General features: G+C 42.1%; 1 protein-coding gene across 5 annotated transcripts in view; it reads right to left on the reverse strand.

The window, feature by feature from the left end:
• The window catches only part of LOC311046126 (centrosome and spindle pole-associated protein 1-like), a 35,174-nt gene extending 19,963 nt beyond the window's left edge, over window positions 1-15,211 (reverse strand). For 2 of the 5 annotated variants that reach the window (XR_014600838.1, XR_014600839.1), the window contains exons 1-15: window positions 15,052-15,211; window positions 14,302-14,403; window positions 13,438-13,492; window positions 11,927-12,030; window positions 11,715-11,777; window positions 10,441-10,586; window positions 9,701-9,795; window positions 9,342-9,438; window positions 8,975-9,032; window positions 7,224-7,432; window positions 4,833-5,032; window positions 3,369-3,471; window positions 2,882-2,981; window positions 1,857-2,004; window positions 240-362 (exon numbers count right to left, since the gene is read on the reverse strand). Coding sequence is in view for 3 of the 5 variants with exons in the window: in XM_084058271.1 (XP_083914397.1) it covers window positions 240-362; window positions 1,857-2,004; window positions 2,882-2,981; window positions 3,369-3,471; window positions 4,833-5,032; window positions 7,224-7,432; window positions 8,975-9,032; window positions 9,342-9,438; window positions 9,701-9,795; window positions 10,441-10,586; window positions 11,715-11,777; window positions 11,927-12,030; window positions 13,438-13,492; window positions 14,302-14,403 (1,603 nt within the window). In the remaining 2 variants the exon portion in view is untranslated. Of the gene's footprint in view, window positions 1-239; window positions 363-1,856; window positions 2,005-2,881; window positions 2,982-3,368; window positions 3,472-4,832; window positions 5,033-7,223; window positions 7,433-8,974; window positions 9,033-9,341; window positions 9,439-9,700; window positions 9,796-10,440; window positions 10,587-11,714; window positions 11,778-11,926; window positions 12,031-13,437; window positions 13,493-14,301; window positions 14,460-14,646; window positions 14,731-15,051 lie in introns of those variants that run through there. The other 3 variants (XM_084058271.1, XM_084058272.1, XM_084058273.1) reach the window with 3 other exon arrangements.
• Between the last annotated feature and the right edge of the window lie 2,579 nt (window positions 15,212-17,790).

Genomic DNA, 17,790 nt, shown 5'->3' on the forward strand with positions numbered 1-17,790 from the left:
AGAACTTTAATCCATGGGGTCATGAGTTTTTGCGACTTGCGAGACTTGGCCGAGACGTTTTGGGGGGGGGTCTCTCCAGTCATTAAGGTTGAGAACCACTGCTGTACAGTAGTGTAGTAGTGCGTCTGTGGTACCTGATGTGGTTCTATAGCAGTGTGTACTGTGTAGCAGTGTGGTACCTGACACTCTGTCGTTGGGATCATTATGTGGTTCTATAGCAGTGTGTAGCAGTGTGGTACCTGACACTCTGTCGTTGGGATCAATGCGTGGTTCTTCTCTGGTCATTCTGCTGATTCTGGTTCTGTACTGTTCTGGTTTGCTGTAAGCCTCCTCATTCAACCTGTGCATCTGTTTGAGATCAGCTACACAGCACGCACACACACACACACACACATTACATTACATTACATTACAGTCATTTAGCAGACGCTTTTATCCAAAGCGACTTACAATAAGTGCAATCAACAAAGGTAGGGAACGAAAGCTACTAATCACCAGAGGTTATAAGTGCATTTTCTGCAATAACAAGCAACCAAGAGCATACCTAGCGCTAAGGTAAAAGTGCAATATATCAGCTACCTATTTCCTTAAACAGATGAGACAAAGTACACACACACACACACACACACACACACACACACACACACACACACACACACACACACACACACACACACACACACACACACACACACACACACACACACACACACACGTGTCTCTATAGCAGTGTTCCCTCTAAACTCTGCACACTGGTTCAGAGTATCTTAGCATTATAACAGTTTGCAGTTTACAGTTTAGCAGACGCTTTTAATCCAGAGCGATTTACAGTAAGCAAGGACACAAGATAATACATCATAATACAAATGTGGTTAAAAAAATAGAAATAGTAATCTAATAATAAAGTAATACATAAGTAAACCAATAATCTAATAATAACGTATACTGTACATATGTAAACCAATAACCTATCATTAGCCTACATTGAAACTATACACACTATAGGATGCCAGGTTAACAACTAAAAGTTTGTGTAATAAGTTGTCAGAGATTGTATTGGCACTGTGACAATGCCATGTAATGTAGCTACCAGTATGTCAATGAATGCATTGTTATTTGGCTCTTTTTGTAGGCAGAAACAATGTAATGTTTGTGTGAGCACTACATGTCAACATAAATTCCAAGTAGCTACGTTTTGTTAACGTTGATTCAGCAGTAAAGTATGTCGTATTGATGAGGTTTAATGTAAAATTAGGATAGTAGTACAGTGTGTCAAACTGATGAGGTTTAATGTAAGGCAGGGGTCTTGAACAGGGGGTCCTCAGAGTTACTACAGGGGGTCCGCCAGATCTTTGTGATATGACTTTTTTTTTTTTTTTACCTTAACCCCACCCCTTTTCTGAGGTGAACCAAAAATAGCCGATCTACAAGCTCACAACGCCTCGCAGCGCGAGGCGTTGTGAGCTTGTAGATCTGCTATTTTTGGCAAAGAGGTGTTTGGTGTAGAGGGGAAAAAGAGAAGTAAACAAAGAAAGTTTCATCTGAAACACAATTTTATACAATATGGTGGGGGTCCCTGCTTCATCTCTCTCTCAACTAGGGGGTCCTTTGGCTGAAAACGTTGAAGACCCCTGATGTAAGGTGTGTATAGCTGTAAGTGTGTCGTACTGATTAGGTTTAATATAAAGTTTACCTAGCAGTAAAGTGTGTCGTACTGATGAGGTTTAATATAAAGTTTACCTAGCAGTAAAGTGTGTCGTACTGATGAGGTTTAATATAAAGTGTGTATAGCAGTAAAGTGTGTCGTACTGATGAGGTTTAATATAAAGTGTGTATAGCAGTAAAGCGTGTCATACTGATTAGGTTCCCGGTGCTGTCTCGTAGTGGGGCTCCTCCTCCTCCTCGTCCCCATGGCTCATGTCTCCTCATGTCCTCCTCCAGCTGAGCGTCGTACCGATCCGCCTGCTCCTTCTCCTGGCGCTTCCGCTCCGCACGCTCCTCTATCTATAGGCACCAACATTATTATTAATAACAACACCATGGTTCAAGTCTCCTCATGTCTTCCTCCAGCTGAGTTTCATTAATACCGTTATTCTCAAACGTTTTAATTTCAAGAACCCCCATAACTCAAGAGTGTACAAATGGAACCGTAACCACACTGAAAACTATTTCATTTCAAACTGAACTGAAATTGAAAACAAAGTCAAAACAATGTAGCAATAAAAACAAATTTAAAAAAGCCATAACCTTGCCAAACTGCCGGCAGGGAACTCTCTACTGCGGTTCTACAAAGGTTCTATCCACTGTTCTATTGGGTTCTATCAGGATTCAATGTGTTCCATGTTACCTGCTTATAAAGCTCACTGCTGCCTTTGTTGGACGCTTCCTGTCAATACAACACATACTGGGATGCTGTCATTCAGTCTCCAAACCTTCATTAGCATTTTACTGGGAGCATCTTATACATGGATTTGTCGTAACATTACATTAAAATGATATACTATACAGAATATAAAATATTAACATATATATCGATAATAACTAATCAAAAAATGAATTACGCCTCAGCCAATGGGATATGTGTTTTCAATGAGTCTAACATGGTTAAAATGGAGATAGAATTTTACTGGGCTTATACTAGGTGTCTGATCAAATGAACATCAAACATCTAAATACTTGAATCAAGCATCTTAAAACACACAAAAGCCTGAGTAGACATCAAAATGACGTGTGAAGTGTTTTAAGTGAAATATCACTTCAAGTGTGCGTCCAACTCTCAAACCCCAGTCCCCATCTCCGGTGTGCGCGTGTGTACATGTGTGTGTGTGCATGCATGTATGTGTGGGTGTGCGCGTGTGTGTGTGTGTGTGCGTGTTCCTACCTGTTGTTTCAGAGCATCTTTATAAGAGGTCAAAGAGGTTCTGGATGATTTGTTCTCTGAAGGAAATGCATGAAGTACTGGTTCTGCAACACTGTCAACACTGTAAAAAAACGAAAACATACACAAAACATAACATTATATAATGAAATGCCGGGTCTGTAAAACTGTCAACACTTGAACTGTAGGTCGTGCAGTCAAAAGAAAACTTTCCCTGGATTCCTTCCTTGGATCAAGACACAACTCTCCATATCTCACCAACACATGTTTTGTTACTACTCTGACACGTTTTACACCTCCAATTGCGATTTTTACTTCTGGCCATACGGGGAGCCACAAATGCGAAAGGTTCCCCCGTATGGCCGTAGAAATGCTATCCCACCCCCAGCTTCCTTGCGTCCTGATGGCTGCAACCCACGACTGACACAGCCCTGGCTAGGCAACCCAGCCTGGCGGAGATAATAAGTGCTCTTTTCTAGTTCGTACCTACCGTATTGATGGCTCATGATGGCTTTGAGGGCTGTGGTGACCCAGCTGGCTGGACACACCTCCCCCTGGTGGTACAGTCAGGTATGACATGGGCAGCTGACCAACTACAACACACAGCAACACATAAGTAACATTGAAAAGTCGTCTGTCACAATTCAATTCTCTTTATATTAAAGCTGCAAACCGGAACTTATTTGAATGAGAAAAAGGTTATTTTAAAGGGGTTGTAAGTGATTGTTTTTGTTAAGTATCAGTCTCCTCATCTCTCCAGCTTTTTAGTAAACAGAAAATACATTTTCAGGAAGATAGAACCCATACAGAAAATGACACAACTTTTCAGTCATCTGTACTGAATGATTCAGTACATGCACAGAAATCTACCGGCAGTGGGGTATGGGGGGCTTTCATGCAGGAAGTGGCCAAACACCAAAAGGCCGCTTTTTTCTAATGTGGCAATATGATGGTAGAACATTAAATGGTTCTTAAGGCCCTGACTGACAACACGAGCATCACTGAAGCGTGTCGTTAGTCCTCTTATTCACATGGGAAGCGTCAAATAGTCTCTATATATATTCAGCTACACGTGAATACCACATCATATTGACCTGAATGAAACAAGGAATGTACCAAAACACACATGGTAAAACATCACACCAGTGAATGTGTCTTTTCAATGACAATTCTCATTGACAATGAAAGCTCATATGTGGCTCATTATAATACAAGTACGCCTACACACATACAGTAACTTGGCTTTATTCTTTACAGCATGCATACGCTTCTCTGAAATCGACAGTGGCTATTCATATGAGCATGTTGGTGGTGGAACGTATGCCATTTGCTGCTAGATCACATAACTTGGCCATTGTTTATTCTCTAAATCATGGCATGCCGTTTATGCGTCTCTGTAAAGCATGGGTTCCCAAACTTTTCAGCCCGCGACCCCAAAATAATGTGGCCATTGACTCGCGACCCCACCTAAACCTGGAGGTAGTTTATGCACATAAACTTGCACGTTCGGTGCGCATTTGTAATATATTAAAATGGTAAAATGTACTATTTGTAATCATTTTTAGATTGTATTTCATCCATTCTGTTGAAAAAAAAAAAAAAAAACGTTTTTTTTATGACCTAAAATAATTTCGCGACCCCAACTTTGGGAACCCCTGCTGTAAAGGACGGTCAGTGGACTCGAGTTTTGACACGTGTACCCGACGCCTTCCAGTGTGGTTGTAGCCGTGGTAAAGGACGGAGTGTGTTTGATGACGTGCGTCGTCTGATGCCTGCATCGTGTCAGGGCCTCAAGTTGGGTCCAGGGACCCTTAGGGGTGCTTGAGGGGGTTCCAAAATGGACCCTTACAGAGCTATAACTGACAGTATTCATTTGAATACTCTCATAGTTATGGGGGTCCCTGAAATTTTAACGTTTGAGAACCACTACAATAGAACATGAAATGCTTCTTACAGTAGAGAAGGCTGGGGTCTGGCGGTGGTCTGTGGTGGTCCGGTGGGATTCTGTGGGGTTCTGGTGGTTGTCTTTGGTGGTCGGCTGGTGGAGGTCTGTAGGTGGTGTTGTAATACTGGTGGTGGTGGTATGGACCTTCATATACACTCCTGCAGGTGTCTGGGACACTGGAGGGAGGATGTGGGACCAACAGCTGGAGTCTATAGAGACACACACACACACACACACACACACACACACACACACACACACACACACACACACACACACACACACACACACACACACACACACACACACACACACACACACACACACACACACACACACACACACACACACACACAATTATAAAGTAATTGTATCAATTAGGGCCGGGACTTTATCGCGTTAATTTCGATCAATTAATTACAGAAAAATTATCGCGCTAAAAAAATTAACGCATTTTAATCGCACCCGTTTTTGCACCGCGGAACGTTTATCACTGGACGAGTTTCAGACGGACCGCTTATGCCAGCGCACCAAGCTGAAACGACGCAAGCTTATCTAGTTGAAAGGACGTGGTTCTCACTTCTCAGACAACAACAAAGTTGACTGCAACCAGCACAGTGCATGAGCACTGCTTGATAATGTTGGCTGGGCATAAAATCCCACGCGCGCGTTTGTCCCGTTTAGGGGGGTTGGTGGCGGTAAGCTGGGGGGGGGGGGGGGTGCATGATGCGGTGCGGATCACATGCGCGCGATTTTTATTAATAATTAATTAAACTACTATAAAACAACAGTAACAACAACACAATCTACCAGCCTCGAGTGGTGGAAAATAGCAGATCTACAAGCTCACTATGCCTTGCGCTTGTAGATCGGCTATTTTCACATGGTTACCACCACATGTTTTATTATAATAATCGAAATCTACAAAGTAACTAGTAACTAAAGTTTTCAAATAATTGTAGTGGAGTAAAAGTACAATATTTGCCTCTGAGATATAGTGGAGTTACTGGAGTAGAAGTAAAAGTATTAGAAATTGGAAATACTCGAGAGTCAAGTGCAAATACCTCAAAATTGTACTTAAGTACAGTTCTAGAGTACATGTACTTAAATACGTATGCCAAAATCCATTTAAAAAAATAGCTTTTCACTGTTTTCAGGTCAAATATTGATATGCGATTAAAATGCGATTAATTGCGATTAATTAATTACAAAGCCTCTAATTAATTAGATTAATTTTTTTAATCGAGTCCCAGCCCTAGTATCAATACTACTAATAGGAATATTAGGGTGTGCAGGGCCTGAATTTCAGCATTTGATTCTTGCTCATTTAGTGCTCGCAACATGGGGGATTCCCGCACAGATTTACAGTGATGTTATCATAATATATTTAACATGAACGTGAATGTAGGAACGAGTGTGTTCCGTGGCGCATGCTCCCCCCACCCACAATGAACCCCCTACTGCTGCAGTGGACTGTAAAAAAAAAAGGCTGTAGTGTTGCTCTCGCAGCATATCAGGTTTCAATGTGAAGTTGGACCGCTGGCTGAAACGGAAACCATCTAAAAGGGGAACCACCAGACCCCGAAAGCATTGGAGCAAACATTCACTGAGTCTATAGAGTGGTGTTCTGGGCTTTTCAGACGGGACGAGACTGGAGTGCATAATAGTAATTCATTTTCAATGAGAGGCGAGCGGGCAGGTAGGGAGGCACAGACAATCTGACAAGCGGAGAGACAAGCGAGCACACTCCCGTGAAACTGTCACGTTCGTGCACGTTTCACACACACACACACACACACACACACACACACGATTGTGGTCAGCTTTTTTTACCACGCGTCGTGCAGGAAAGGTGATGATTTGACACAGCTGAAGCAGGTGTAGATCGCCTGGCGTTTACTCACAGAGCGATTGTCTGTCTATGTGTTCACAAGCGATACAAGCGAGAACGCAGCGATTGCATCACTCCGCCAGAAAAGCCCCTATGTGGGATGATAATAGTTAGCTAATATAATAGCGAGAAAAGAAACACTGTCATTCACTGGACAACCAGAGTTGGCTCTGTACTTAGACCACTTTTTTCCACCGACACCAAATTTTTCCGTCAAAAATAGCAGAACTACAAGCTCACAGCGCGACGCGTTGTGAGCTTGTAGTTCTGCTATTTTTGGCTAATGTTCCCCCCAGAATATGGAGGCTAGGTTGCAAGTGGTTAACTAAAGTGACGTTTTAAGCATATTTTGATTATCACGATAATATCGTCAATTGCAATTATTTTGGCCACAATAATCGTGACGTGAAATTTTCATGTCGTCCCACTCCTAGTCTCAAGTCCTGACCCAGCCGCGTGCACGCATATGTGTGTGTGTGTGTGTGTGTGTGTGTGTGTGTGTGTGTTACCTGGGTGTGTGCGAGTGAGGACACAGTTCACAGCAGACACAGTCCAACAGTGGCGACTGGAAGGCGGGGCGGGGCTGTTCAGGTGGGCGGAGCTGGTCAGGGGGGCGTGACTGTCCAGGGAGGGCGGGTTCTCGCTGTTGTGGAGACGCTGGGTCCGAAGCCCGCTGGATCCTCCTCCTGCTCAGACCAAACTGTTTGATCCGGTCCGGCTGGAGAGGCAAGAATGACAGGCGTTATGCGTGTGTGTGCGTGCGTGCACTTGTATTACTGTCAGGGCCAATTTTCCCAACAAGTACAGTAGAATTTGAGATTGTGAGGACAATGTTCCTGGTCCTCACACGAGAAATGGTTATTTTATGGTTTTCAGAGTTTCAGAGAGAGGAAAAGATTCATATAGGGGGGGTTAGGATTAGACATTTAGGGGGGTTCGGTTTAGGGTTATATTAGAGCTATGATGATTTATACTTAGCTGCGGGCCATTGTCATGCACCAAAAATAGCTACAAAAAGATCTACAAGCTCAAAACGTGTCACAGCAAGCTTGTACATGCAAGCAATTTTCCGTTTTTTTATTTTTATTCTTCATAAGCCATTTCACAACAGGGGGGCCACGCTATGTGGGGGTCCTCGACATGTAAAAGTTTGGGAACCTCTACTTTATAATAGAAAAGACACCAGGGCAGGGCGAGTGTGGACATTTTAAAGAGAGAGAGAATGAACAGACTGACTGGGCAATGGGTATTTGAAAAAAGAGAAGAAAAAAGCAGGGAGGGACTATAGTTAAACAAAACTGGTGTGATAGTGTATATATTTAACATTTTATATTCTTTACATTTCAGTAGTTTCAGGTGGTATATCTCTGCTGTCTGGCAGGAACCAGCTATGTCCAAAATATTACATTTTAAGGAAATGAAAAAAACAAAAACATTTTTTAGAACAGCACAATTCTGCCTCATCAAAGTTGGTACGGTGCCTTTAAACATTGTCAGATACTTGGATGTGTCTTTATATTATCATCACTTTACCCAAATCCAGCTCAAGTGGAGTTAGGAGGTGTTTGACCATTAATGTGGATGGTCCGTCTGACTTCTTCATTCTAATGAATCAATGTCGGAAAAAACAACTAGGTGTTTTGACCTACAGTTTTGAAGATCCAATGGAGTTAGGAGGTTTAGTCAGAAGGGCTTTTTTAATACTTTTCATTGGTTCAATATTTGTAAAACCCACACACAGACGTGAAGGGTGTTCAATAGCACTGATTTATAAAAAATAAAATAAAAAGTTGATTGCTGGTTTCTGCCCGACAGCGACGATATAATGGACATGGTTTGATTTGACATACTGTATCTAGTAGCTTAAAAGGGTGTAATGGTAGGCTTGCGCCACAAGGTGGCTCTGTGGACTGTGGGGTTTGGGAGATGGAGAATGAGAGGGAACACGATCATGCTTGCATGTTCAACTCTAGCGGTTACAAAGCAACAAGCTACACGTTAGTTTTAATGGATTCATTACAATGAAGTTACAAGCTGATGACTTGACGCTTGTAGCTTTTGAGCTGTCAAAAAGCTACAAGCGTCAGTCATCAGTTTGCTACAAAAAAAGTTTAACTGACTTTTTTCAACCCTACAATGATGCAGTGAAGCATCAGTCATTCATATGTTTTTGTTTCACCATTTCCCTCCCCATCTCTTCTCCTTGAATGGTACATGAACATGAAAAACATCAATGATGTCACATGATGTCACAGCTCACCTGTTTCTCAGGGTCCGTGGCTCCAGTAGCTGCTACTCTCAACTCCAAATCCTTCTCCCTGCACATACAGACACACACACACACACACACACACACACACACACACACAATTCATCAATTGCTGCTCTATAATGGACAGAGAGTGCCTATTCATATGTGAGCATTGACTGTATGTTGGTGGCACTTGAAGTTATTACGTTTAATAAAACTGCAACAAGTTAACCTCTCTTAGCAGCGTATGTGACGTGAGTGCGCATCATAGGGTCGCGTGCTTCCCACATCAGAAAGAAATTAAATTAATGTGCAGTGGGATTTCAGGTAGGGCTCAGGCTGATAAATTGCAGACACCCTTGCCGTGTGTGTGTACCTCTTTCTGTTCCTGCGTTGTTCAGCGATCTGTTCCTGTAGCTCCATTCTGTATCGATCCTTCCTTCTTTGAACGGCTGAGTCTGTCTCATTCCTCCCTGGATACACACGCCCACTTTATTATTTTTCAAAAATATATTATTAATCAATTACGGTAAATCGATTACTTCAATTAACTGCTGCAGCCCTGATATACATATCATATATGGAAGTGCACACTCTTTTGCACAAACGCTGTTGGAGAGGGCACACACGCTCACATATGTGCTCACGCCACCTCTATACGGTTACTGTGTGCATGTTCGTATTGATGATCCTACAATTATAAGTACGCATAACAGGATCGATTCAATGTCTAACCTATCAGGAGTCCAGTGGTGAACTCTGCCTCGTCCTTATTGGTCAACGCCCTGGATCTCCTTCCTGCTTTGGCCCCGCCCACTTCAGGATGGTCTCTGATGGAAGCGGAGAGAAGACCAAGTTCATTAGATGTTCCTCTACCCGCCGTGTGATCACTGACGGCTGTTGCGTATGTATTATTGGTGGAGCGTGTTTTATGAGAAGCGGTGGTTAATCCATTAAGACCGGGAACGCATTTGTGTTTAATTTTTTGATTTCTTTGGCTAGTCAAAAATAGCAGATCTATGTATATACGGTATTTTAAAGTGAACATTTTTAACTCAAATCTTTGTTTCTGGGGGGATTCTACAAATGTCTTCTAAATCCTAACTTTTTTTTTGTTGCTATAATATCAATGGTTCTCAAACTTCTTCACGTCAAGGACCACAAAAATTATATGTATTTGGCTGCGGACCCCCATCTCAAAATGTTTTGTTCCAGGGATCCCCCAGAAGCAAAGATTTGAGTTACAAATGTTCGCTTTAAAAAGTATATATATATATTCAAAGATTTGGACACATTTTCATGATTTTTCAAAAATAGCGAATGCCGCGCTACGAGCTTGTAGATCTGCTATTTTTGAATAGCCAAATAAATCTAAAAATGACACAGATGCATTCCCGGTCTTAAAGGGTTAACCACCGAGAAATTCGATTCATTGCCCAGCCCTAACTCAAACCATAGGGATGTTTCTCCTCTACCTTGTGGAGCGTTGAGGAGGTCTATGAGCTCTCCTGTCTCTCCACAGCTCCTCCTCCTCCTCCTCCTCCTCATCTTCATCTGGTCTCCTGCTCCTCTCTGTCAGGGTGGAGGCGTCTCGTCTGGAGGGAAGGCGAGGAGACGTCTCCTGGAGGAGTGTTTATGACATTGTTATATTGTGTTTGTTCCCCGGTGTTTCTGTTGTTTTCTACGTGATTCTGTTGCTGGTCGATGTTAAATGAAGATATATCACCCCCCCACCTCTATTACTCACCCAGGGATTAAAGCAACACGTTCTACCAGCAGATGCCAGTTATAGGCTACTCCATAATGGAATCTAGCAGCAACACAGCAGTCTACAATAACAGGCAATTACATTCAATTGCATGTTTTAACCTCGATGAAGAAGGAATCCATTATCACGCTCCCAGTCACTGAACTCAGCCAACTGTCAGCCTGGTATGCAAGCACATCTCAACCATTTCCCACTCATTTTTGCGCTGCAGTAATATGTTCCTAAATCAGCCTAATCATCACACTTCATGTTTTTTTTCTCCACATCAGAGCTGAGTAGCCTATGGGTCTTCTAAGTTCCACTCGGGTATTACATATAATGATGAACACACCCGGGATCCCAGGTAATCCGAATCTGAAACAAGTGACCATGATAAAACATGTCTCGGGTACTGCCGGGCATTTTTGGTTGAGGTGGAGGCTCCATACGGCAACTTATCGTATCGTAATACAAGAGATAACCGAAAAGGCCATTGTATTGCATGCAATGCATTTATTAATAAGATCTATGTGGGCCTTCAAAGTTAAGTGTTTTAATTTGTCCAATACGTAAAGCTTTGACTTTGCTGTTATAGAGAATAATATCAGGCTTGATCAGACTGATTAGGATGAGGGGATGTTGAAGTCAAGTCAAGTGTTTGGTCTGTCGTTTGGTCTGTCATTCAATATTGTAGGTTGACTATAGTTAGATGCCTATTTTTTTTATATATTATATTGTTTTTTATTGATGTCTCTATGAAAGCTGTAACACCTTAATTTCCCCTTGGGGATGAATAAAGTACCTACCTACCTACCTAATAAAGAGGAGCTCTTGTAGTAAATCCAGTAGGACAAAGTCATTATTCAAAATCAATGTGTATCACGATACATATCGTATCGTGAGGTTGTAGGCAATACCCAGCCCTAGGGTGGAGCTGTGAAGACCTGCACTTCACAGGGTGAGTATTGATCATTTTGGAGGTGAAGTATTGCTTTATCCTACCTTGACCTCTCTTCTCTGGCTTAGTGTGTGACTGGCTCCCCCTGCTGGCTCAATTTTGCTCCTCTGAAATTCAACAAGTGTTTTGGTTTAAGTGACAAATAAATGCAGCCTAATCGCACGAAAGAACATTATTTGCCCCATAGCAACTGATCTACAAGCTCACAATGCGGTGTGTGAACACTGAAACAGTCACATTTCCATAGATTTATTACCTGGGCCATGTGCCGTCTGTAGTCCATCCTGAGCTCATGTTGCAATCTCTGTTTCTTCTGGTCGTACTCTACTCCAAGAGGAAGACTCACGCTGCCGCCGTTATCTGGACAACACACACACACACTTAGCCAAAATTCGTCCAATACTCTCTCTTCCCGGTGCCAAAACCCTAGTAGTCCATGCTTTCATCACTTCAAGAATACACTACTGTAATGCCCTCTTCTCCGGTTTATCATCAACAGCAAAAAAATGGCCTTAGACTAGTCCAAAATGCAGCAGCTAGAGCATTGGTTCTCAAAGTGGGGTCTGGGGACCCCCAGGGGTACTTGAGGGGGTTCCAGGGGGTCCCCAGCTAAATGATGGACAGGAACCAAATGGACCCTTATGGGTCTGTAACTATGAGAGTGTACAAATGGAACCAAATGGACCCTAATGGGTCCATTTGGTTCCATTTGTACACTCTCAGAGTTAAATTAAAATTGATTTTACGATATGAATTGGGGTCCCAGAGATATAAATGCCATTAAATGGGGGTCCGTAGCCTGGGGGTCTGTAGCCTGGGGGTCCTTGAAATTAAAATGGTTGAGAATCACTGCTAGAGCCGTAAAAAAATCTTCTCTTATGGGGGTCTCTGGCTTCTCTTTTCAAATGGGGGTCCGCGGGCTAATAAGTGTCAATTTGGGGGTCCTTGACATGAAAAAGTTTGAGAACCACTGAGCTAGAGTACTAACCAGAAAAAGGAAATACGATCACATCACACCCCTACTCATAGCACTACACTGGCTGCCGATACAGGCCAGAGCCGACTTCAAGGTACTGCTCCTGACCTATAAAGCCTTAAATACACTGTTCACGCAACGCACTTCTGCATGCTCATAATATGTTTATATTAGATGTTAGATAGATGTGCATGAACTTTAGGAGCACTGCATACATTTTGGTCCAAATGTTCATTATAACATGGCCCCATTTCTGTCTCATTGGAGGGCTGTGGACAGTTCAGAAACCTGCCTACCAGTTATTGACATCATCGATGGGGATTTCCGAGCTACAGCCTTTCTCTTCCTGGAGAGTTAGCATGCTGAACTAGAAGCCATCGCTCTTGCATTATGAAAGCTTGAAATCCCGTTTTTGAAGTTACCAAACCTGCCTACCGATGATGTCACAGGTAGGTAAGTTCCTGAACTGCCCACAGCCCCTCCTCTGAGACACAGAGAGTGAGTAGACAGAAATGAGCATTAGCGAGGACGATACGGTTGAAAATGGGTGACGTGCTCCTTTAAAGTGCCAGGACACATGGACAAAACTCTTCTCTTGTTGTTGTATACATACGTTATACATACTGCACACAATTATTTGTTTATTTTCTTATTAACTATACTATTACTGTGCTGCTACAACGTCTGAGGAGACAACATTTAACAACTTCAGTACAAATACATAAAACAGAGAATGCTAAAATGAACAAAATCATAACAATATTAACAGCATATCAAACAGTGTTTGTTACCTTTTTGCTGTGCTGGAGGAGGAATGTTCTCCTTCATGGTGGGGTCATGACCTCTCTGTCTCACACACACACACACACACACACACACGTTTGTATAACTATACTTATGAGAACATAAACGTTTTAGGATGGCATTGAGATAATAAAAAAAAATCACACCCAGTGTGAAGTGGCCGGTGTGTGGTCATCACAACATGACTCACTTTAAAAAAAAAGGACATATTACTTTTTTTAAAGTCCATACTGCTATTCATAGGGCTGCACATGTGTCATGTGTTTCGCTAGCCAATCACAGTCCTGAATTTGCAAAGTCAGCCAATCACATTACAGTTAGTGGTGATGACACTAGCTGTAATGTGATTGGCTGATATGAAAAAAGTATTGATTTGCATTAACAATGGAAGGGTTAGGGGGTACACAAATGTTTTGGTCGGTGTCCAAAACTCACTTATAGGGGGCGGCTACACCGCCCCAAAAAAATCACACCCAGTGTGAAGTGGGCGGTGTGTGGTCATCACAACATGACTCACTTTTTTTTTTTTTTTAAGTCCATACTGCTATTCATAGGGCTGCACATGTGTCATGTGTTTCGCTAGCCAATCACAGTCCTGAATTTGCAAAGTCAGCCAATCACATTACAGCTAGTGGTGATGACACTAGCTGTAATGTGATTGGCTGACTTTGCAAAAGTATAGATTTGCATTGACTGCAAAGGGTTAGCGTTGTAGACTGCGTTGTAGACTATTGGCCAATCACGGTGCAGGTTTGGACAGTGTCCAAACCTCACTTATAGGGGGCGGTTACACCGCCCCAAAAAAGGTATAAAATCAGTTATTTAAGGTGAGAAGGAGGTGAAGTCAGTACCCTCATCTCCATGTACGGAGGGTCTTGCTGTTGCATGCTGCATCTCTCCTGAGCCAACTTCACCTTCTGATCTCTGATGAACTGCTCTAGATCTTCATCCATCTGCAACACAACACAACACTGTCACATCTATGATCACATTCTAGATCTTCATCCATCTGCAACACAACACACTTCTGATCGACACTCTCTTGATAAAACTAAAACAATTATAAAGGTTGTTTGCTGTAGTAAAGGCAGTGTTTGAATCCGCATACACATTTTGTCGTTTTGATATTAAATAAAAGCTGTTAAACCCTACAGATTTCAGTGACAATTCCATACTTATTTATAGCCTAGCCCTACTCGTTCAAATATCCTATTTGAATAAATAATAGTATGTCACAACATTGACTCATCAGAATCTCTGGATTCTGAAATACAGGTCCAATGTATAAGCATGTAACAACAGCAGTCTATTAGGACCTACTTTAAAGGGACATTTCGCCGATTTGGCATCAAACCCCTATTTATAATATAAACTATATAAGTTTTCAAATTGTAGTGAAGTAAAAGTATGTAGTGGAGTAGAAGTAAAAGTACTGAAAACTGGAAATACTCCCGTAAAGTAAAAAAAAACAAAAACCTCAAAAGTGTACTTAATTACAGTACTTGAGTAAATGTACTGTTACTTTACACCACTGATTAGCTCTGCTGTGTACAGTTAGCATCATGTTAGCATCCATTCATTAGCACAGTGTCTTAACTTACCGTTAGCCCGCTGTAGCTTCAAACAGCAGCTATAATGATGCTCTGGAGGACATGGAACACTATTTGGTGTATTATTTACTATATTTCTATGTTTTCTATGTGTGTTTAGCTTGTATTTAGCATGTTTAGCTAACAACTGTTCCACTGTGGTGTTGTTTGGGTTCTTCTTACTCTTCTTCGTGTGTTCATTTTAGGATCTGCTTCCTCTTCTTCGTTTTGTTTTACGGCGGTTGGCATCCAGCTTTTTTGGTGCATTACCGCCACCTTCTGATCCAGAATATGGATCAAACAAAAAAAAGAGTAAATACAAAAATGATTTAATTTAGTCAGTGGTGGAAAGTATAACTAAGTACATTTACTTAAGTACTGTCCTCAAGTACAAGTTAGTGTTTTGAATAACACACCATTTAGTTTTTAGTACTATTTTAGTCATCTGACATTGTTTAGCCTTGTCTTAGTTGACTAAATATCAAAATCTTAGTCTTTTTATAGTCTTAGTCTTAGTCAACAAAATGAACACACCACCTATGGTCTTTGGACAAGCTATGCTCTGGAAATGTATGCAAACTTTGAAGAGAGGGACGATGCTATAGTTGGCTCTAGAACAGTGGTTTTCAACCTTTTTCGCATCAAGGACCCCCAAATTGACACATATTAGCCCAGGGACCCCCATTTGAAAAAAATATGCCAGGGACTCAACCATTTAGATTTCTTGGGGGGGGTCCCAATCTACACTGTATCACCATCATCGGTGTTCATTTAACTCTGAGAGTGTACAAATGGAACCAAATGGACCCGAACAGGTCCTTACACACCGGCGAAAATAGCGAATATACGCAAAATTCGGACTCGTTCCGAATAATTAAAAGACGCTTTTTCGCTTCGCTTTTTCGCTCCATGTACCGTGTACGGAGCCATTGACTTTATAAGGTTTTTTTTAAAAAAAAACGCATTATTCGCACGAAAAAATCGCCCCGGTGTGTATAGTCTTCATCGCGTCCAAACACCCCAGAAACGCTGAGGAGAGAAGTGGAACTGCCAGAACGTACACGGACCGTCTGTCTGTCTGTCTGTCTGTCTGTCTGTCTGTCTGTCTGTCTGTCTGTCTGTCTGTCTGTCAAACACAGAAACAGGCTGGGTGGATGTGTCTGTCACTCTGCACGTGCAAGAAAATATCCAACATTCTTGGCTCTATAATGAGAGAAAAGAGGAGGACCAGAGAACAAGTTCTTGCAAACAGAACGTAAAGATAGAATGTCCCAGTGTTTTCTAACAATGTCCTGAATCTCATTACTGAGGGGAGAATAGGTGGTAGCACAGACGCATGAATAATGATTTTTTTTTTTAACAGATAACTGATTCCTAGTCCTGGTGTCCTGCTGACATCCGTAGGCTATTATTATGTTTTCTAGAGCAGGGGTTTTCAACCAGTGGTCCTTGAGGGGGTTCCAGGGGGTCCCCAGCCAAATTAATAGTTAGCAACCAAATTGACCCCTATGTGTCTGTAACTCTGAGAGTGTACAAATGGAACCAAATGGACCCTAACAGGCCCTTTAAGACGGGCATCATAGAACACAGAAGTGCAATACGGAGAAAATGATGTAAAGTGTCGCTAGACACTTTCATGAAGCCAGTCATCCTGTGTCAAAACTCTGGTTTCGTGTCACTCAACAGATTCCTAAAACGCGTAGACCCTATAGATTACTTCAATCTGAATGTAAATGGTTTTACTATGATGAGTGAGATAGGCTCTATGCAAAGCAGCCAGATTGGAAAAGGCTCTGTTCCATTTAGTGTAGCACAGTGGACTCCCATAACTCTGAGAGTGTACAAATGGTTTTTGTACACTTTCAGAGTTACACACCCGTAAAGGGCCATTTGGGACCCCCTCAAGGAACCATGAGGGTCCCTGGACCACAATTTGAGACCCACTGGTGTAGCAGCGGTGGCCTAGTGGTTAGAGGGGCGGCCTTGATACCGGAAGGTCCCTAGTTCGATTCCCCAATTCATCACATCGATCATGAATCACCACTGAATAGCCCTTGAGCAAGGCTTCCATGCAGGGTCCGGCTGGAAACAAGTTTCGTACTTAGTCCGACACCCTGGGTAAACAACAAACTTTGCTTTGCTTTGCTTTGCAGAGTGTTTCCAGTGAGTCAACATGCACACTATCAGCACCCTGACTCTGTTTGACCAGAATGGAACAGAGCCTTCATTTGTATCATTGGTAACACCTGTGAAGGAAGTAAGAAGAGGCCCAATTTCTTTCCAATATGGCTGCTGTGCATAGAGCCAATTGACATCACACTGATGACATCACACTGATGACATCACACTGATGGCATCCTTTGATGATGCATGAATCGAGACTCAGCTTCGGCTTAAAAAGATGTGAGGAGTGAGAGGGGCTTTACTCAAACTCATTAAGGGGACGAAGATTTTGCACACTTTATAATAATATAAACTAAACACTAACCATTCCTGGATTTATAAATTCAGACATCACTAGTTAAGTTCCCAGTTAACCAGATTTAAGTCGTTTTTTTTACAAATTCCCGGTATACATTAACCACGTAGTTATTTGTTATTATAGAATAATAATAACGTACACGCTCAAGTATACAAAATAATAAACTGATAAATGATCGGTTCTGTGACATATTGGACGTCCTGGTTGGCTTGAATGCAATCCAACAGAATCTACTCTAATGGACCTGGACCTTGTAAATGCATTAATAC

This window comes from Gymnoscopelus microlampas, assembly GCF_963454915.1.
Source record: "Gymnoscopelus microlampas genome assembly, chromosome: 5".
In the NCBI taxonomy this organism is placed as follows: domain Eukaryota; kingdom Metazoa; phylum Chordata; class Actinopteri; order Myctophiformes; family Myctophidae; genus Gymnoscopelus; species Gymnoscopelus microlampas.